The 21,253-nt window shown below is 53.8% G+C and overlaps 6 protein-coding genes across 6 annotated transcripts; 2 read left to right on the top strand and 4 right to left on the bottom strand.

Moving 5' to 3' along the window:
* Positions 1-32: 32 nt before the first annotated feature.
* On the bottom strand, positions 33-2,024 carry PpBr36_00196 (uncharacterized protein; the record flags this gene model as incomplete). Its single annotated transcript, XM_029887389.1, has 1 exon — positions 33-2,024. The coding sequence occupies one exon, from the start codon at positions 2,022-2,024 to the stop codon at positions 33-35; it is 1,992 nt and encodes a 663-aa protein (XP_029751212.1).
* A 647-nt stretch (positions 2,025-2,671) lies between these two features.
* PpBr36_00195 (uncharacterized protein) lies at positions 2,672-8,414 on the bottom strand (the record flags this gene model as incomplete). Its single annotated transcript, XM_029887388.1, has 3 exons — positions 2,672-2,806; positions 2,894-8,328; positions 8,399-8,414. 3 exons carry the CDS (start codon positions 8,412-8,414, stop codon positions 2,672-2,674), a joined length of 5,586 nt encoding a protein of 1,861 aa, XP_029751211.1.
* Positions 8,415-10,010: 1,596 nt separating this feature from the next.
* Positions 10,011-12,657, top strand: PpBr36_00194 (uncharacterized protein; the record flags this gene model as incomplete). Its single annotated transcript, XM_029887387.1, has 9 exons — positions 10,011-10,144; positions 10,230-10,392; positions 10,469-10,580; positions 10,656-10,827; positions 10,895-11,157; positions 11,235-11,498; positions 11,561-11,630; positions 11,693-11,828; positions 11,899-12,657. 9 exons carry the CDS (start codon positions 10,011-10,013, stop codon positions 12,655-12,657), a joined length of 2,073 nt encoding a protein of 690 aa, XP_029751210.1.
* Positions 12,658-13,555: 898 nt separating this feature from the next.
* PpBr36_00193 (uncharacterized protein) lies at positions 13,556-14,578 on the bottom strand (the record flags this gene model as incomplete). The annotated part of the gene is made up of 1 exon (XM_029887386.1): positions 13,556-14,578. The coding sequence occupies one exon, from the start codon at positions 14,576-14,578 to the stop codon at positions 13,556-13,558; it is 1,023 nt and encodes a 340-aa protein (XP_029751217.1).
* Positions 14,579-14,952: 374 nt separating this feature from the next.
* PpBr36_00192 (uncharacterized protein) lies at positions 14,953-15,593 on the bottom strand (the record flags this gene model as incomplete). The annotated part of the gene is made up of 2 exons (XM_029887385.1): positions 14,953-15,336; positions 15,537-15,593. The coding sequence occupies 2 exons, from the start codon at positions 15,591-15,593 to the stop codon at positions 14,953-14,955; spliced, it is 441 nt and encodes a 146-aa protein (XP_029751216.1).
* A 4,021-nt stretch (positions 15,594-19,614) lies between these two features.
* PpBr36_00191 (uncharacterized protein) lies at positions 19,615-20,151 on the top strand (the record flags this gene model as incomplete). Its single annotated transcript, XM_029887384.1, has 1 exon — positions 19,615-20,151. The coding sequence occupies one exon, from the start codon at positions 19,615-19,617 to the stop codon at positions 20,149-20,151; it is 537 nt and encodes a 178-aa protein (XP_029751215.1).
* Between the last annotated feature and the right edge of the window lie 1,102 nt (positions 20,152-21,253).

Genomic DNA, 21,253 nt, shown 5'->3' with positions numbered 1-21,253 from the left:
CTCTAGACCGGGGAGCAAACATGCAGCTTCAGTCATGCGCCCAAGCCCACGAGGCTAGCTTCCATCTCGCGAACCGCCGCAGCCATGGACACGGAGCCCTTGGAGCGGACCTTCAAGGTCCAGTGGAAGTCGTCGAGCCTCCGCTTGAAAAAGGCAGCCTCGGCGGGGTCGGGGGCGGTGGCGGACAAGAGGGCGGCAAAGACGCCGATGAGAGCCAGGCACTTTGGCGCGGCGAACCACCAGAAGCTCTGCAGGTGCTCGGGCCGCAGCTTCTCGACAAAGGCCGTGGCGTGCTCGAGTCGCGTCTTGGCGGCGTTGCGGCAGATGGCCCGGATGTGGTCGGCGTGGTCGGGCGTCAGGCTGCGGATCACGCGCCGGTGGATCATGATCTCGGTCGCGTAGTACGAGAGGTGCAGGTAGCCGTTGGCGCACAGCTTGCGCGCCCGCACGTCGTCCATGCGCAGCTCCGCGGGGAGCGTGCTCGCCCAGTCCTTGAGCTTCAGCGCCGTCGGTTTGACCAGCTCCAGCAGCGCGAGGACCGCATCGTCGTCGTCGTCATCGTCGCCGCCAACGCCGCCGCCGCCGCCGGGGGCCGCCCGGCATGGCGCGTACAGGGCCGCGTGGGCCTCGGACATGATCTCGGTGAGACGCGCCAGGCGCATGAAGAGGTACCGGCCATTCTCAACCTCTGCACTGCCCTCGGCGTCGTCCTCGTCGGCGGCCGATTCGGGGAAGTCGCCCAGCTCTAGGGGCGGGGCGCGCCAGTGGCTCGCCGACACGTGCGACGGGCGGCCGTGGATCAGCGCACCCCACCGGTCCTGCATGAGCACTGCCCAGGCCAGGCGGCGCCGTACGCCCTTTTCCCAGTCGGGAATGTCCCACGAGCTGCAGTCGACGTGCAGGCCGACCTCCTCGGACAGGGCGACCATCTGGCTGGTCAGGACCCACGAGTCGCCGCCCGACCGCTGCAGCAGGAGCAGGCCGGCCTGGACGGCAGAGAGCTTGGGGCGGCCCATGGCGGCGGTGAGGGCCTGCGTCGCGGTGGCGACGAGCCGGTCGACGGGCGGCTTGTCGAGTGACGCAAGGGCCGGGTCGTACTCCCACCAGTCGGTGGCAAGTGCGTACACGGCGGCCAGCAGAGGCGGGGAGAACTCCCGGTAGCTCCGCCGGTACTTTTCCAGCCAGACGCCCTTGTGCAGGATCGGGTAGCTGGGGTGGACAATGCGGAAGTAGAGGCTGACGAGGGCGGGGCCGCTCGGGCGCACCAGGGACTCGATGGCGTCGAGCACGCTCTCCTCCTCGCCGGGGAGCTGATCCGGACTCGAGATGAAGACGGTGGAGGGGTCCATCCGGCGGTATCGGATGCTTTGCTTCCCAGGGGGGAAGGACGCTGTGTCTTGGCGTCCGAGCAGCCGCGGTTCCTGCAGCGAGCTCGGCCCAATGTACACTGAATGGGTGGTCTTGTGTAGGCCCAAGGTTCTATTGAGCAGCGACGCTGGTGATTCCGGGGCGGGTGGTGAAGTCGCCGCCGCCGCCACCGCCGCCGCCGCTGCCGACGTAGTGGTCGTGCGGGCCCTGAAATTCACCATGACAGTATGTTCGCTGGTCGCATCGCCGTGCCTCTCATCCATTGTTGCTGTTGCTGTTGCTGCTGCTGCTGCTGGTGGCCTGTCCACCTCGAACCCCGCAGACAGCCCAACCGTGCTGGTCCCAGCAGGCGGTGCAGCGTCGACAAGGCGCCTCGGCCGCTTGCGCCTTTGTGGCTGCTCGACAAAGGTACACGGCTGCTGGTTGAAGGCGCAAAGGAAGCATTTTTCGTTGGCCGGCTCCCTGACGCACCGCAGCTTGCGCCTGCGGCAGATGTCGCAGGGCCGATCAGAAGCGCTTGTGGCCGTCGCAGTCTTGCGGCGTTTCGACGGTCGGTTCTGAAAGGGGTCGTCGGTCGCCGCGGCGGCGGGGTTGGATTCGCATGGGTGTTGCGCGTCTCTGGCGATGGCGTCGAGGGGACGAGTGCTGCTCTCCATTGTGGTGCTCATCATGATGGAGACATGTTGTGGGATGGCGCAGTTGACAACCAGTTCGATCGGCCGCGGGGCCGAGGAACCAGCGGCATGTACTACTGTAGTCTAGTCTAGTTTGGTTTGGTTTGGTTTGGTTTGGTTTGAAAGGTTGGTGCGAAGTGAATATCGTCTGATGTGCGGAAAGGAAAAATATTATCACCTGCAAGCCAAGACGATCATGATACCGTGGGAATGGTTCCTGATAAAAAAAAAAAGCAAGGTAATTCAAAGTAACTACTGACAAAGGTAAGATTGAGAGTACTTATGCAAGATAGAGTCAAGTGGGGGGTAAATTTGATTGCTATGATTTGATTGGTTTTATGTCAACAATTCCATGAATTTAATTGAGTTTGTCGCAAATGGGATTCTCCCTGATTTGCATCTCTCCAATCCAACATTAAACTCGGTCTTATATAGAGGGATAATTATGGTTTGAACTTGATCGTTTAACAAGTCTGCTTGCTCAATTGAAACAAATGCATTCGTTATGCACACGTTCCTCTTCAAAGTCCAATCTGACCGCTGCATCCTCGACCGGACTGCATAGCTTGCCGAGGAGGCATATAAAGCAGATTAGTTCAATACTCCATCCAGTAATACGCCCCCACGCCCTACGACACTGAAGCAATGACAACCAAGTCGTCCCCAGCGTCAACGATGCTGCCTGCCGCTACGCATACCCTGACGCACCTCCCCCGCACCGGCGAGCATATTTTCAGCTCCATCTTATTTGCCTCAATCCACGCCTAGTTCCGCATGTTAGTCTGGCCACACCTTGACCACGTCGTGTGTCATCAGAAAAAAAAAAAAAAAAAAAAAGTTGGGCAACTCACCACGTCATCTCCCACATCCACCTCCTGGCCTTCTTTTACGTGAATGCGAAAACACCTCCCTGGAATGTTAGCCTTGACCCGCTCACCCGAGGTATCGTCAAGCACCGCTTGTCCCGGGCTGGATGCTGCATCGTGTGTGGCATCCTCAAAGGGCCTGAGGAGCTCGTTGTAAAAGGGCGCGCTCCGCACCGCCTGGACGCGCTGCTGCACGACGTGCTCTATGTCTTGGGCGTTATCGCTCAGCCACTTTTCGTAGTCTTTCAGATTGAGAGCATCCTCCTCAATGCTGATAAGATCGTGATACTTGCCGGATGCGATGGCAGAGTCCAGCGCTTCCTCGGAAACGGGGTGAAACGAAATGCGGTCCAGGAGCTGGAACATCCAAGCAGGTTCTCTGTCGCCCCCGTCGCTGTTGATGCTTCCGTACGAGTCCCAGATCGGGGCTGTCCTCCCCAGGAGCTGATAACCACCCGGCGAGTCCGTCGCATAGATGCACATGTACTGGCCGCCGATGCCCACCGAGTTTCGGGGCGTAAAGGACCGAGACGGGTTGTACTTGGTGCCGAACAATCGATGCCGAGGGTCCAGCGGCACCGCACAAGGCGAGCCCAGGTAGACGTCGCCCAGCCCCAGCACCAAGAAGTCGCCAGTTTCCAGCACCTCCCGGACCGCTTCCACGCCCTTGTCGGGGAAGTTGAGCTCGCGCAAGAATTCCACGTTGCTTGGGAGGTACGGCGCCGAGCTGCGGATCGTGCTCATGTAGCGGCCGACAGCCGCCTGGGAGACGCTGTCATCAAAGACAAATGGCAGGCGAACTCTGCGGGACGGGAGCGCGGTCGGCAGGTCTTGTATGAGCGCCGGTACCCGCGACTTTAGCTCCTCCAAGGCCTTGTCAACTGTTGCCAGCGTGTGGCACATGACAAGCAGCGTGCGGACACCGGGAACTAGCTCTTCGACGTTTGGAATTGGGCATGCTTTGTGTTGTCGGACGAGGCTCGCGATCTGATAGGTTTGCAACAGGTTGAATCCATCGTGCTGTCCAAACTCGAGCAGGAAGGCCCTATCACCAAACGGCCGGCAAATCACTCCATCCTCTCCGTCTACGAGGATGACTGCCTCAGAGGTAAGATGCTCCTGCGTTAAAGTATCCGAGGCTGCAGTTGCTGACCAGTCAGGGAGATCAGCAAGGTTTTTAACACTCTCGTCAAACTCGGCTGCTTGTTCAAGCGCCCAGTTCCGATGGACCGGCACGAGTTGAATCTGGTCGCCAGGGCGCATCTGCCCAAATTTCCACATCTCAGCCGTGATCACGGTAGCAAACACTACAAAGCCGCCTAGGCTGGGTCCATCGCCCGTCAGCACCACCGCGTCGTCTCCCGTAAAGCTGATGCTTCCTATGGCATATGGGCTGTCGTGTATGTTTGAAGGGTGGAGGCCGGCGGAGCCGCCGTCTGCACGCGCCCATTGCGGCGTAGGCCCTCGGAGACGGACGCCCGACCGATTGCTGTTGTAATGGACTTTCCAAGATGCAGCGAACAGCTCTTGGTATCCTTCCTTGGTGAAGAAGTCTGGACAGCCATGCGGACCGGGCATGACAGCAACCTTCCATTGCGACACAAAGCCCGTGGGAAGTGGTAGTCTTGGGAGCGTGGCTGGTCGAGACCGCAATACTTCGTCCACCGGTAGACTTTCTAGTCTCAAAAGGTCTCCGCACTGCAGCGCTCGCCCGTTGAGACCTCCGAGCCTACCGAGGGTAAAGGTTGATCGGCTGCCATACACATCGGGCACGTGGAGACCTCCGCCCTGGAAGGCAATGTAAGAACGGCAGCCGGATGTTGGTATACCCACGGACAGAGATTGGCCCTTTTTAATCTGGATTGCCTTTGTGGAATCGACAACATGGCCATCAACAGAGACATCGGCCAGCGCCCCAGTCACGGCCACGACCGCATCACAGTGGAACAATAATTTCGGGCCCTGGATGCTACATTCGAGTCCTGCGGCGCCCTCCTCGTTGCCCACAAGCTTGTTTGCCCTTCGAAGGGAGCAGCTGTCCATTGGACCCGAGGGGGGAATGCCAATGTGCCAGTAGCCGGTTCGGCCCGGGTAATCCTGTACCGTCGTCCCAGGACCAGGCTCCAATACCTCGACCGCTCTCAGCTGGTAAGCAAATGTGTCCAGGGTTTTGGTGGTGAAATTGCCAGCCCTAAACTCCGGTGATGCGACTATCTGGGCCACGTAATCAACGTTGGTTTCGACGCCAGTTATTGTCGTTGATCTCAGAGCCTCGAGGAGCCTGTCTATTGCTGCGCTTCTCGAACTGTCGGTTGCAATTATCTTGGCAATCAGGGGGTCATAAGAGGATGACAACTCTGTTCCGGAACGAACCCACGTGTCAACACGGACGTTGGCAGGGAACTGAATGTCCAACAGCTTGCCCGAAGACGGACGAAAGTTCTGCAGTGGAGACTCGGCATATATGCGAGCTTCAATCGAGAACTTGTTGTCGGTGTCGACAGCTTGAGGTTGATAAGTTATGCCTTGGCCGCCTGCGACCTGAACCATCGACTCGACGAGGTCCAGGCCCATTACTTCTTCCGTTACCGGATGTTCGACCTGAAGACGCGTGTTCATCTCGAGGAAGAAGAAATCTTCCTTGTCAACATCATAGATAAACTCGACCGTGCCAACGTTGCGATAGCTGACCGCTGCAGCGAGATCAACGGCAGCCTTCCGCATCCTCTGTCGTACCTCTTGAGGTACAAAGAAGGCCGGGCACTCCTCGACGACCTTCTGATTGCGTCTCTGGAGAGAACAGTCCCTTTCGCCGACAGTAACGACAGCCCCTTTTCCATCACCCAGGACCTGCACCTCGATATGGCGTGCTCGCTGGACGAAACGTTCCAGGAAAACACCAGCGTCGCCAAAGTGAGAAGCCGCCAATCTCTGGACGCTCTCATAGTCCTCCTTGAGCGATTCGACATCGTGCGATACACGCAGTCCGATGCCGCCACCGCCAGCAGTGCTCTTTATCATGACAGGAAAGCCGATCCTGCCCGCTTCGGCTACCGCCTGCGCGCCGTCCTTGAGCAGCGCCGTTCCTGGGACTGTAGGGACGCCAGCGGCTTGAGCAATCTCGCGCGCTCGGTGCTTCAGCCCCAGATCACGCATCTGGTCTGGTGTCGGCCCAATCCAGACGAGGCCTGCTTCCTCGACTTTGCTGGCAAAGTCGGCGTTTTCGGCGAGGAAGCCGTACCCTGGAATCACGGCATCTGCGTCCGTCTTCTTGGCGGCGTCTAGTATCTGGCTGTGGGACAGGTATGTCTCACCGACCGTGTCACCAAGAAGCGGCCAGGCCACGTCGGCGATCCGTACATGCTCAGCCGCTGCGTCGGCGGTCGAGTAGATGGCGATGGACTTGATGCCCATGGTCCGCAGGGTTTTGATGATGCGGACTGCTATTTCACCCCGGTTGGCTATCAGAACCGACTTGATCCGCCGCGGAGCAGATTCGATATAGCTGTCGGGAGCGGATGAAACATGTTTCTCCTTGGCGACAACGCCATTTCTGGACTCGGCTGCAACTCCATTACCTGACTGAGCTGCCATATAGTGTTTCCAACCTCCGTAATGGCTGATGTCAACCGCATCGTCAAAGCCCGCGGGCTCGCAAATGAAACCAAAGACCCAGGAACCTGTTGCAAGCTCTATGGAGCCAAGACCTAGTGGACTTGGGATTGTGACAAAGAAGCTAGCAAACTGAGCCTCTGGTAGCTTCCAAACCTCGACCTCAACAGGGTGGCCCGTTTCGCCTTTGCCGACTCGTCGCAGGCCAGGCTTCCGGATAGCACCCTCGGGAGCCGCCAAGGAAAAGATTTGGTATTGAGGCGCCGTTTTGGTGGCTTCTGAGAACACGGCACCCCTCGACGTCAGATCTTTGTTGAGTGGAAATCCACGCAAATGTGCTCCCACGACAGCTACGGATATAGTGTTTGAGGGAAGGCTGTTCTCCAAAGCGGGGATTTGAGTTTCTACTTCAGGCTGTTGATATAAGGTATTGGTGGCGCCCAGGCGCCTCTTGTTAGTCGAGAGGAATGTCTTGGCTAGGGATATTAGTTTTGGCTCCTGCCAAGTGTCTGAGATTAGTGTTATCCCAAACGGAAGCTCCTGAGGGCAGAAACCAGCGGGGATGGAAAGGGCCGACCAGTCCATAAAGTTTACAAAGTTGGTATAAGTGCCCAAGAGCGAGTTTTCCCTGACAGGCTCCCGCGCGACGTCTCGGAGTAGTGGGAATGTTGGTGCCGTCGGCACAAGGATTGCATCATACTTTGCATAGGCCGCAGAAATCTTCTTGACGAGATATTGACGCCGATATTGTGCATCGAAGAGGTCGGCTGCGCTGAACGCATTAGCTTTGAGGATGATTTGGCGGACAGTAGGGTCAAGTGCTGCTGGCTCATGCTCGATGAGGGATCTAATAGCAGCATATCTCTCAGCTACCCATGGGCCTTCGTAGAGTAGACTTGCAAGCTCAAACAGGTCTGAGAAGTCAACTGGCTCCAAGGCAATCCCTGCATCTCGTACTCTGTTGAGCGCAGCGTCGTAGGCTGACGCTCTATCAGCGGCGCCGAACCAGTTTGGGTCTTTGCAGATGGCAAATGTGAGGGATTGTGATATGGCAGGCTCAACGGTCAGAGATGGCCGTGGCCGAGAGTATGAGTCTGACGGATCATGCCCCTCGGCAACGGCAAGGACTTCCTGTGCATCGTCGACCGTCAAAGCAAAGATGGAGACGCAATCTAGCGTTCTGCAGGCAGGTATTACACCGGTTGTGCTGATAGCACCCCTGGTTGGTTTCAGACCAATGAGGTTGTTCAGGCCAGCCGGGACTCTACCGGAGCCGGCGGTGTCGGTGCCGAGCGAAAAAGGTACAGTGCCCCGCGCGACTACAACGGCGCTTCCGGAGCTCGACCCACCACTGACACGTTCAGGATCAAACGTGTTGGACACTGCGCCGTATGGAGATCGGGTGCCCACCAGGCCGGTAGCGAACTGGTCAAGATTGGTCTTGCCAATCAGGATGGCGCCCGCTCCCTTCAGCCGGGAGATGACTGTGGCGTCAGTGTCCACGGGTCCTGTAGAAAAAGCCGGACAAGCGGCGGTAGTGGGAAAGCCAATGGCATCGATGTTGTCCTTGGCCGCAAACGGGACACCAAACAAGGGGACGTCAGCTCCACTGGCCTTGGCCGCCTGAGCAGCCTCCCATTGCTGGCGAACTAAGTCTTCAGTCGCTAATGAGATCCAGGCGTTGGATTCTGCCTTTTGTTCCTTGTCCAGCAGCAACAGAAGCCGTTCCAAGCCACCGCCAGCTACATTGGCATTTTTCCATTCGGGGATGGTCAACGGTAGGCGCAATTCGTTGCCATTGGTAACATCTATGTCCCTGATTAGCGAAGGCTTTTCAGCTTTGAGATGAAGCGTAATTCGAGTTAGGCTAGAGTGTACCTATTCTACCAATCATGACTGGACGTTGATCTGGGCGTTTCTTGGCAGGCTTGGTGATAGCTCTCCCATTGAAATGTGAGAAAGATATGTACCTATTTAGATGATGATTCTTGAGGTAGAGAAGTGGTGTTTTCAATCAAGTAAACCATACTCGAATTTATACGCCACCTCGCTCTCCTCGAATGATGACAATACCAATCCATTGACTTTACTTCCGGCCAAGCTGGCTTGAGGAGTATCTATCATGATCTTGATGCTTCAGCGATAGGCTAACGAGGCCGGCGGGTGGTGATGGATTCGAAAATAGCAACCTGGCAGAGTTTTTTTTTCTGTGTTGGTTTCGTTCAACTGCTGCTAACCAAGGTTGATGAAGAACGCCGGCGGCCTAGGACTAATGGAGGAGACGGGACGAATGTTTGATAATGAATTTACCCCACGTCTATAGAATATTTGAGCGTTCATTCCATATTTGTTTAAGTCATATCCACAATTTTGGGTCAGATTTTACAACGTCACTTCCTTATCGGGCCAGCCCTGATGGCCGCCGGCAGTTTTTGATGTAGCACCGGGAAATTTGCCTTATCTTATCATTCATTTTATGTAACCTAAATTTTATCACTGCTCATAGAACGAGGTAATTTGTCGTGGTCAGCTTTGGGTTTCAAAGCCCCAATTCGTCCTAACCCACCGAAGCTACAGTAGTATCCAACGGTGTCCCACCTGACTCCAGCCTCTATCCCCTTCCTGCATTTTCCGAGAAAGGAATTTGAAGGGCGCAAAGTGGTATTTTTTTCTTGGCAAAAAGTACATGTATATACTGTACTTGTAGGCCTTTGTAGTACTTTGTAGTACTGTCAACGTCTACCGCTACATTCGAGATTCGATACAGCAGCCCAGTCAAGAATCACCATCAGTACTACCTACGCGCCCAAACTATCGTGTTACCATCTAGGTGTTTCGAAAAATTTAGACAGACAGATTGACCTAGGTGTCGATAGCTAGGTGTAGTTAGGAGCTCTCACTCGGCTCGCCGGTGTGGCTGATTGACCCATGCAATACACATGCAGTGGCCCCCCACCAATTTCTCGGCATCCGTCCAGCCTCAAGCACGCGACAGACGCTCAGTGTTCGGCCAAGCGGCAACCCCCAGCTTCCCCAAATTCGATCTCCGGTTTCAGGGCCCAGATCTACGTATATTTCCCCCCTCGTTCCGATTAATTCAGCCCCATCCAAAACATTTCCACCCCAAGAGTGACCAACCAGACTGCCTTGAGCACCTTATCTGACCTATCATACTAAGCTTTCTTGGCCCTTGCTGTGCGATTGTTATCATGGCCTCTTGGCGAGGGAGGGCTAATCAGGATGCTGTCACCATAGTGTACATCTCCGTCAGCGGATGGCGAATGCTTGTTTGGTTTTCTTGCAGCAAGATAGATTAGACTACAGTAGTGGATATCCATTCGGATCTTTTTAATATAGAATTTTGGTGCGCCATCTCGCTTGACAGCCCTCGAAACACAATGCCACGGCATGCGCAAGTCCAAATAGCTTGGCTGGTCAACACTCTGAACAGTAATACACCTTGAACATCAAAGAGCAACAAACTCTCGTCATGGCAGGCGGCGGCGGTCCAGCCTCTGGCGCTATCTCCCCGCCTTTGGGCCAGGCCTATGGCTACGGCATTGTTGTTGGCCTTGGCTTTTTGTTCTCCTTTTTGATGATTTTCTTGACTTGGGTTTTGAAGAGGTAGGCCCCTGGCTGTTGCAGGACCATCTATCTCGTCGTGTTTGTTCCCTTGCAAGACCTGCTGTCTAACGCTTCTCGTTGAAAGATATAACAATGAGTCTCAAACCTCGGAAATGTTCAACACAGCTGGCAGGACCGTCAAGTCTGGCTTGGTCGCTTCGGCAGTCGTCTCTTCCTGGACATGGGCCGCTACGTTGCTGCAGTCTTCTGGCGTGGCCTACCGATACGGCGTGTCTGGTCCTTTCTGGGTGGGTTCTGTCGCACATCAATGTTTGTTTGCTACTATGCTCGTGGGAGAAAACTGCTAACAGGCCTCATCTACAGTACGCTTCAGGAGCTACCGTTCAGATCATTCTCTTCGCAACGCTCGCCATTGAACTAAAGAAGCGAGCTCCCAACGCACATACCGTCCTCGAGGTTATTCGTGCCCGATATGGTAAGTCGTCTATTTTCTGACAGAGTATTAGATACTGGCAGTTGTACAAGAATATGTTTGCTGACTTTTTACAAGGCCGAGTCACTCATTGTGTATACATCTGCTTCTGCCTGTTTACCAACATCCTGGTCACTTTGATGCTTATCGTGGGTGGCTCAGCCGTGATGACATCTCTGACCGGCATGTCTACCGAAGCTGCTTGTTTCTTGATTCCCCTCAGTGTAGTTATCTACACCACTTTTGGCGGGTAAGTCGGACCATCCATGCACAAGAACCCTGTCTGGACTCAACATGCTGATTAACGTTTGCTTTAGAATCAAAGCCACATTCCTCAGCGACTACATCCACACCGTCATTGTCAATGTTATCATAATCATTTTTGCATTTACTGCTTATTCGACGGGCAGCAGGTTGGGATCCCCCTCGGTGGTGTACGATCGCCTTGTGGCCGCGGCAGCTTCACACCCGGTGGATGGAAATGCGCAAGGGTCCTACCTGACCATGCAATCCAGAGAAGGGATCGTCTTTTTTGTGATCAACATTGTGGGGAATTTTGGAACTGTGTTCATGGACAATGGTTGGTTATCTCCCCCAAGAAGTGATTTGCCGTATAGAATAGAATGTCTTAGGAGAGTAGCTAACCGAATGAAATAGGATACTACAACAAGGCCATTGCGGCGTCCCCTGTCCACGCCCTTCCGGGATATATCATCGGCGGTCTAGCTTGGTTCGCAATTCCGTGGCTTTGTGCTACAACAATGGGACTCTCCGCCCTGGCTCTTGAGGGCAGCCCGGCGTTCCCAACCTATCCTGACCGAATGTTGCCTGCCGACGTCACGGCGGGTCTGGTTCTGCCCTATGCGGCCGTGGCGCTTCTTGGGCAGTCGGGTGCCGTTTGCACATTGATCATGATCTTCAGTAAGATGACGCTCCAAACTTTTGATTCGGTCATACAAGGAAACTGACAAAATTTGCCGCAGTGGCCGTGGCCTCGGCTTTCTCGTCCCAGCTGATTTCAGTCTCTTCCATCGTCACATACGATATTTACCAGTGAGTTTCCCCATGAACTCTGGCGATAGACGCTTCGTATAGACACTAACCACAAGTCACAGAACATATATCAACCCATCTGCAAAAGGCAAGAATCTTATCGCCGTCTCACACATTAGTGTCTGCGCCTATGGTCTCATAATGGCCGGTTTTTCGGTTGGCCTTCACCATGCCGGTATTTCTATGGGATGGCTCTATGTTAGTACCCCTTTTTTTCGTTGACTCTCAACCTTTTTTTCTTCTTCGCCGACTAACGTGTTCTCTATAGCTTTGGATGGGTGTCATGATCAGCGCTGCCGTGATTCCAGCTACCCTCACCCTATTCTGGAAGCGACAAAACAGGGTCGCGGCCGCGGGCGCTCCCGTCCTCGGCCTCATCTGCGCCCTTGTGGCATGGACCGTCACATGCTCACGTGAGTTCAACGGCGTGCTCTCCATTGAGAACCTCGGATCCAACAGCCCCATGTTGGCAGGCAACGTTGTGGCCCTCCTGAGTCCCATCGTGTTTGTGCCGGTGCTCACATTCGCCTTTGGTGCCGACGACTACAACTGGGCGTCCATGGCCGCGATTGAACAAGCCGACGACGACAAGAGCCCCTCGGGCCCTGAGGGCGGCGAGCTGGAGAGCGGTAGCGACCGGCCTGCCGGCGCTGCTCCTGGCTTCACGGTCGTGGCGCCCGAGCAGGACATGGCCAAGCTGCACAGGGCGTCCAGGATCGCCAAGTGGCTCACCTGCCTGATGTCCATTTCGTTCCTGGTCCTCTGGCCCATGCCCATGTACGGGTCCGGCTACGTCTTCTCCAAGCCTTTCTTCACCGGCTGGGTTACCGTCGGCATCATCTGGATCTTTGCCAGCACCGGTGCCGTCGGCGTCTTCCCGCTCTGGGAGGGCCGCTACAGCATCTTGCGCGTGACCAAGGGTATGCTGGGCATGAAGACCAAGAGCAGTGGTTCGGGCGAACCAATCGAGGGAGTGGTTGCGTACGAGTCAAAGACCGGGTCGGAGGAAAAGAAGCAGGAGGACTAGGACATGGGCGATTTTTTTTCCTCACCTGTCGCAAGGTGTGCCAAGGCGGAAGCCGGGCTGAATCTCGCCGGAACGCCAACCCATCCTGTAATCATCTCCCAAAGCTTGGGTATAGAGGCTCTTCGTCAGCTGGGGTGAACCTAGTCATGGAAAAAAAAAAAGAGTACTTGACGAATATTTTGGACACCCTACGTGCCTATTCATCCACCCAAAACTCCTGATTTCCCTACTAGCAAAATATATAAAGTGCGAGTCAAAAGGGGAAGCGGTAGGGGGGTTGCGCGTACACAGAGCTTGGTAAAAGCGATTACATTATGGTTCTGAGTTCCAGTTGAACGTAGATAGTAATTAGTACAGTGTCATGAAGCCGCTCGTCAAGCAAAAACAACTTCTCCACCTACACCGTCGTTATGCACTCATAACACCCCTTATCAATTTTTTGAGTGACAATAGCTTTTTTTTTTTTAGTTTTCTTCTCCTGCCCAAAATTATAGGCACTTACGGGAGGTAGTAGCTAGGAATACAGTCGATATTATTTGGAAAGAAGCGTAGGGCAGTACATTTTTGTTCAGCATCATTTTATGACGTTCAAAATACCGGTCACTGATTGATTTGCTATTTTCTTTGTAATTTTATTTCCGTTTCCGCTTTACCAGAAGAGGTACATCCTCGTTGGGCCTGCGTATTCTGATGTATAGTCGCTCAAGTCCTCCATTGGAAGCATTTCACAAAACCAAAAACTCCGTAGCCATGCATACCTAGTCATTCGCTGTAAAAATCATACATGACAGTCATACTCATCCTCACATCTTGGAGGTAAACCGACAAGTAGCCAAGTCTCCGGCCGGAGCCAACACCCGAACGGTCCCGACGGTATTATACACACCTCCCCAACTCGTCAAACCGCAGCGCCTTTTGGCTTCCTGGGCTTCTTCTCGAGCTTGTCGCGCTGCGGATCGTAGGGCGCAGCGACGCCAACAAACCTCGGGCCGGGACCTACAGGCTGGGAGGGCGAGCCGCCCTTGAACTCGTAGACGCCGCCGGAGCCCATGACGGCGGGGGCACCGGGGTTGGGGCGCGCCACCTGCTCGTTGTGCAGCTTGTCGAGCGATTCGCCGACGACGGCATATTGCGACCAGTTTATCGGCGGGCAGCGCACGACGTTCTGGGGCCTGGGTAGGTTGCGCCACGGCGGCGACGGGTCCTTGCCCCGCTGGCTGGCAGGTTTCGAAGACGCGCCTGCTGGCTGCTTGCCTTTTGTGGCGCTGGCGTCGGCCGTCGCTGCATCCTCGTCGGACGAGGAATCATCGTCTTCGTCTTCGCCCAGGGGCGCAAAGGGGTCAAAGAGGGTCGGCGCCTCGGGCGCAGTCGCGACCCTCCCGGTGCGCAGGTCTTCCACAAAGGCGAGGGGCTCCCGCATCGCGGCGTCCCTGGCGCGCCCCAAGGCGGCCATGTCGGCCTGGGCGCGTGCGCGCTGGATCTGCAGGATGGAAATGGCCGACTTGATCGCCAGGACGTCGGGGTTCGTGTCGAAGTCGAGCGGCCTGGGCGGCGGGGGAGCGTCCAGCGGCGGCTGCGCCTGGGATGACGTAGATGCCTGCGTCGGCGGCGCGTTTTGGTCCGGTTGCGACAGGTGCGTCAAGGCAGGGCGGTTGGCTGCGAAAAATGACACGGCGGACGGCGACGGGACGGCCGTGTAGCGCGTGCTGCTGCCGGTCGCGGTCGGAACGGGTACGGCGGGCGCGATGTCGGGCGGCAGGCGGGTGGAGGGTGATATGGGGCTTGTCGGTGGTGGGGGCGGGGATCGTGGCCGTTCTTGTGGCCGCTGCTGTGGTTGCGTGCTGTTTGGAAGTGGATTTTGTAGTTGTCGTTGCTGCTGCGGTTGGCCCGTCTGGGCGCTGGATGGCGACTTTTCGGTCATGTCTTTAAAGCCTGGAATATATGGGAATGGCACTGAAAAAAACCCCCCAAGCTCGGTCGGATACTGGAGAGAGTGTATTGAGTTTGATGTCGCAAGTGACTCGAATTGCAACACGGCGTTTGGCGTGATCGCCAACCAGGATTCTGCAGAAGGCAAGGATAGGCCTGTCATGCCGAGTGGCAAAGGTGTGGGGCAGGCAGAGCGCACTACCGATGTTGGGTTGATTTGTCTGATTCAATTGTCCGCGATTGGTTCCAAGTTCCTTCTCATGTTCAGGCCAGGATTAGACGGAATGAATTCCATTTTATATAGTTCACAAATAGATTGTGATTACCGGTACAATAAAAGGCATTCAACGCTTTAACAACATAAGCTTATGCCACGATCCTTCCAATCGCAGCTGCCCAGTCCAGCACCGTAAACAGGGCATCCAGAACGGTGATGCGGTCAAGCCCTTTGCCCATGATCCACCGGTTGCTCCGGCGAGACAGCGTGAAATTCAGAAACGCCTGTGAGAAGTTCGCGAGGCCTAGCACAATCAGCGCCGTCACGTCCTGGGCCACGTCGCCGTCCCTGCCACCCAGGACCCGCGATGGTCGAGCCAGAGCGTAAATCCGGAGAAGGGCCAGCACGGCCAGGGAAGCGTTCATGGCCCCAAGGTAGCCCATGATGTCGTGGTGCCAGGCGTCACCCTCGGGTGTCAATCGGATCGACGCCTCGGCTGAGCCCTTGCGCTTTGAGATCTTGCGCATCATGAACTTTTGGCGGAAGCCAAAATGTATAAAGGCACTTGTGGAAAAAAATTGTCAACAGGTTTGCTACTCATTCGCTTTTTTCCCCCAAAAAACAATTGTCTGTTTTTGTGAGAGTTTTGGTACCTTGTAAACCAAAGCTTTTGTGATGTTGTCATTTTCGTCAGTTTCGCTCTAAACGTCCAAAGCAGCGGGTTTCCACTTACGGCATTTCCGGCGTACAAGGCCTGCGTCAGGCCGGGGCTTGTGAGTGAGGACGACATCTTGATTTGAGGCTAGAAGCTCCCCAGTTGTCGCCGGCTTCAAGAGTGTGTTTGCAGGTTATTTTGCCTTAAATGATTGAGTACACATGCCTACTAGGTATTGGGAGTAAGCCGAGGTTGTTCCCCGCCTACATCTATACTCGGCAGGGGATGATACTTGGTCTAAGTAAGACGTCGGGTACCGGCCTAACTTGGAAACCCGGGTCGCTATCAGAGCCAGGCTAATTCTAGTCTAATCGTTGCTCAGTCGAATTGTTTGCGCAACGTTCATAAAGGTGTGATAATGAGAAAAGGAGAAAAGTTGGTTTCAAATTATATGCTGCCCAAATCTGCGAATTATCAAGAAAGGCATCTTGTATTTAAAAAGAAAAAAAAACTAATCCTGTATCCCGGGCTGGATCTCATTGCCCTCGCCTAGGAGCACATAGAAGAACAATCCCCCATCCTTAGTTTTCATATCAATGCCACGATTAGTTTACACAGTTCCTTTCCACCCGTGGGGTACCCTTTCCCCGTAATAAGACAAGTAGTACTCATAGCAAATAAGAAAGAGAAAGAAATCTCCAGAATCATGGAAAGGGACAAAGAAATGCATCGAGTATCATCATGACACGGATGCCGACCCTGCGTGTGCAATACCCGTGCGTAGCAATACCTGCAGGTAGCCTATATACTCCCAACGTGCAAATAGACCGTCCTATGCTTCTTTGTTTCCTACACTGCCTCGTCTATCAATGATACCTTATCCAACCCGTCCCCCCTGCTGAGAACTCTGCCTATCTTAGGTCCTTTGCTGCAAACAATGATTGTAATTTCCCCGAGGATCACAGTCTAAGGTCTTCGTTTACCAAGTCAGCCTCAACAGACCACCGCAGTCACTATGGGCAGCACTACAAGCATTTGAAGAGCGGTATGAGGCCGATTGCCATCAGCTGCTCGTGGGGATTGACGAGATACTCGTGCACAAGAAGCGGCCCCGCTGGGATTACTCTCGCCCTTCTGTTACGAGAGACAGGCTGTACCGATCTGATTTTATGCATTATTGGGCTGGAGATGCTGCTTTGTCGCCAAATGTGAATGTGTAATTTTCATCAGTAGAATATAACAACTGGCAGCTCTTAATACCATAGCCCTCGAATATATCCTGATATCTAATAAACATCTCGTTCTCATATTCTAATTTGTCTTGAGCTTTGTGACGCTATCAAGCAGACGCTGAACGAATTGCTGAGAGCTCGTCTCAGAGAAAAAAAGTGTTGGTCCTTGTAGACACTAAATGAATCAATACAATAGCGCAGGAAAACTTCCTCTCTTGGATCAGCATTATTATCTCAGAAAAGGGCTTGGGGGATGCCCCAGTATTCTTCATCAGTCAGCCCGAGTTCGGGTTAATTTGTAATCTCTCTTCTCTCATGGGCAAGAAAGCAGGCTCTTGCCTACACATAGTCGTGGAGGCCGACATTCGCTCAAATTCAAAGGCAAGGTTTTGTAACGGAGATGTCACGCCCAAAAGTTTATCGAAATACTTTGGGGAGAAAATTATCGGCACGGTGGGCCACGGCGTAGAATTTATGTAAGCGTATGCTTATTCCAATTCTGGTATTTCTGAAAGGCTGTCATCTCACAGCCGCGACAGGTTCAGGGGCGCAGCATGTCAGATGGAAGCGCATCTACCAATGCCCTCGACGTTGCGTCTCCCTAAATCCACCAAGAGATTGTGGCGGACTCTCTTGGCACCGGAGCTCTTGTCAACAAAGTTGTGTGGCCTAGATCTCGAGAGCTCCGTGATGGTCCTGCTGCTGCTTCGGTCAACGTCCGTCTCAAGGTCATGCAGCCACCGGTGGCTGCGGGCAGACCCCAGGAGCTGATATAGAACAACGCCTGTGCGTTCTCCGCTCCATTTGGGAAAAGAACTCAACCCAAAAAAAAGCCTCGACGACTCCCCTCTCGATGCTGCCTACATTGGAACCCCTGGCCTGCCGCATTTACAGACGCATCCCTTCACCCTACCAGAAGTGATGCCGCTCACACAACACCACGGAACCACTCATCTTTAGCCAACCCATTTTGGGCAATGGTGGCGGAGTTGTGGTTGCTTAAGGCGATCCTCTAGACCTCAGGCAGCCAGGTTCAATTGTTTAAAATGTAGAAAGTAGTGCTAGCAACCGTGTAGCAATATTTGGTACATGGCAGTGGGCACTGCTAATTGTTTGTAGGTCACACAAGGTACCATTTCAGCTGGGAAGATTGATTCCGTGCTATAGCTGCCCACTACTCTAGAGGAACAACAAGGACCAGCCTCCGTGACACAAAACAATAATACCTCTGGCGCGACACGATGCTGCTGATGTTGGCCAGCGGTGCCAAGCAAAGTCTAACCTTTCTCTGACGTATAAGCTAGGGGAATGACTAAAATTCAGGTATGTAAGCCCGTTCAGTCGTCACCGACTTCTTGTTGACCGTGAGCTGCGCTTAGTCTACGAGCTGTCTGCGTCTGGAAGTGACGCGAGAGCCCTTGATGCGACGGCAGCCTTATCAAGCTTGACGGCGTTTCACCGCTCGAAGGAACATTATTGCACAATCAGCAACACTAAGCTGGCAACGACTCCTCGTGACCAGTGGCTTTGCTTTTATCCTCCCCGGGATCGCCTGAATTGCACCACTTCCACTCTCGCCCTAGAGAACCAACAGGCTGATTTTGCTCGTCGCATTAGCCATTAGCTCTAGTAAATCAACGATTAGGCTAGGCGAGCTCCCCTCCCCGGAGAGGAGCTAATGCAAGCCACAGTGGAAATGGAAGGCTGCTGGGCATGTAGCCTTGCGTAGGTCATGATCCACCTTGTCCAGTTCAGTCGGGACCCCCCTTTCTCCAGCACCAACACACGGATCCCTCGAGATCTAGGCCACGTTTTTTTACTTGTCGATCCCGAACATTTCTTTGTTGACGAGGGAAGAAGACGTTGGATCTAGTGCGTCTAATTTTGCAAACTTGGGGTTGACGGCTTCAAGTAACCCTTGTCAGCATTCCTCTGACGGATATTCCGTACTCTTAATGCAGAAATAGAGAACATCCAGGACTGCCTCTCGATCCTTGGGAAATTAAAACCAAGACTAAGGATGAAAAATGGGCCAGAGAACCGTGGGGTCTAGACGCAACTAGTCGACGTATGCCACATGTTGACCACATGTCTCCCGCTCAAACGGGCACCGCTTGGTCTCTTGGTTTTCTGCACTTCCCCCTTTTTTTTTTTTGTTTTTATTTATTTTTATATTTTTTTGCACCAACCCGAGATCCGGAAAAAACAATCCGCCACTCAATAAACCATTGCCCAACCAACCGAACACACCTGAGGGGACACGAACAGGGAGACCGGGGGGGACAAGAGGAGAGGACTAATTTCAGCACTAGTTCGCCCTTGGAGTCTCAGCCCTGATTTTCGATATTGTTCAAGCCTCTCCGAGTATCCGAAGACGCGAGGTATAGCCTTTCAGCTATGGCTCTATTTTTTTTCTGTTTAAACAGCCGTCGGGCTCGGATCAATTGACATCAAAGACGTGATGACTGGTCGCCCTTCTCCCTTTATTGCCTGGCCCAGAGTCATATTTGCATACCCGCGGTTTCATTGGTTGCACGGATGCTCTAGAAAAGATAAACAAGTTTACATTAGATTCTTTCCACTCCTGCTCAGCTCTGACTTGACCTCTGCATTTTTTATACAGCCCACCCCCTCATTGCTGAAGAATTCCCGCCCAACTTCAACACCTTTCGTCGCACCCAGTAAAAGCATCGTATGCTCTCAGCAAGAGATTTTATCTCAAGTTGTCGTCCCAGTGAAGCAAATCGCGGTAGCAAAAAAAAAAAAAAAAAAAAAAAAAAAAAAAAAAAAAAAAAAAAAAAAAAAACCTTTAGTCACTCCTTCGGAGAGAAAAGCCAATACTGATCCTCGACTCGAAAGAGCGAGCGACCAGCACCTACAAACATCATCACCGCCACCGCAACATACTCTTCAACAAAACCAAAATGAGGTCAAATGCACCAACACCGCCAAACCCCAGCATACCATCATCATCACCATCATCATCAGGCAGCCGTAGATCAAGAATCCTACCAACAAAATCAAGCAGCAGCAAAACCACCACAAACACCAACACCACCACCACGACCGCCGCCTCCAAAGAAAAACGCCGCTCCGTCCTCGCCTCGCTCAAGGAGTGGGTGAGCACGAGTGAGCCGTCGGCAGAAGCCTGGAAGAAGCACACGCGCGACGCGCACAAGAGCGCCGGCGTGTCGCGCAAGGACCCGCGCGCCACGGCAAAGCTGCACCTCCCCGCCGGCCGCATCCCCGACGACGCCATCCGGCCGTCCGGCCGCGGGCCAGACCCGGAGGAGCTGGTCATCCGGCGGGCCGAGGAGGCCAGGGCCGCGTTTGCAAGCTCGCTGGGGCCTTCGGGGCTGGCGCTGCATAGGTTGGGGTCCAGGACGTCGCATGCCGGCTCGTCGCACTCGACCGAGTCGTATGCCAGCACGCTTGGGACCTTGTTTGACAAGCCTGAGTGAGAGGCAGAAGTAAACCCCCCAAGATCCACCTAGGAGGAACTCATTGCCGCTTTGATGTGTGGCATCTATCTTGGAGTGGGGGTTTGAAACCGAGAGAGAAAAAGTCCTCGGTGGATGTTTGTTGCTTATGGGTCGCACAAACTGCGCCGTGGCTGGTCGAGACACGAGTCGACGACTCGGTTTTATTGATGAGGTTGTACATATTCCCAATTCAGCGTTGGAGCTCAAGGAAGGATGACGGTTAGCGAATATCTATTCTTTTTTTTTTCTCTCGGGTTTGTGTTATAATTTTTAATATCAGTATATTGTCCACAAGGTTATGCTCGTGTCTCTGCCGCCATCTTGGTTCCATTTCGTGTGACTTGACACGATCTGTATCGTGATCATCCCCGTCTGCCGGTTGCCGTGTTTGGCTTCATCGGTCCAGCTGTACACTTGTCCAAAGGGCGTAGCTGGCCTCTTTCAACCCTTTACTGCTTGCTTCAGGGTTCATTTATTGAGCTGCAACCGGTAAGTGTAATGCTTTGCTTTGGTTTGTTTTGCTTCCGGTTTATAACTGCTTCCAACCCGACCAGAACTTGCTTAACGTGAAGATGCGTCTAGTATCGCAACAACCCATGGCCAAAATCCCTTTCATCGGCGCTTGAAACCAGGGCAGTTCTCTGGGGATGGCTTCTTACCTAGAAGGGTTTCCAGGTTAACCCTCCACGGTTCACGCACAAGCAAACCTTCGAACGACGCCAAAGGAGATGGTTAGTGCTTTGCGTTGTAGCCCCCGGATCGAGATCGAAATTAACAAACCACCGATCCTTCCCCGCCACAGCTTTTCGCCCTAGTCGCAGGTCCGCAAGGCTGTGCAAAGTGGCCTGGTCACCAGGATAGTCAGCTGAATGGCGATTTTTTTTTAAGTCCGCGTCAAAACCAGCGTGTTACTCGACGGAAATTGAATCTTTCATTTTATGCTCGTGTAGCCGAACCGGCCTACAACTACAAATAGTGACGCGCTCCTATTTCGCCTTGTCGCGGGTTTCGTTGCGAGAGAAAAGAAAAGAAAAGAAAGAGAATCACCAGGTTTTTGGCTAATTCACGTGTCTTTGCGTTG

This window comes from Pyricularia pennisetigena, chromosome 2, assembly GCF_004337985.1.
Source record: "Pyricularia pennisetigena strain Br36 chromosome 2, whole genome shotgun sequence".
Taxonomy (NCBI): Eukaryota; Fungi; Ascomycota; class Sordariomycetes; order Magnaporthales; family Pyriculariaceae; genus Pyricularia; species Pyricularia pennisetigena.
The sequence above is the reverse complement of the archived record's forward strand: the minus strand, read 5'-3'. Positions and strand labels throughout refer to the sequence as shown.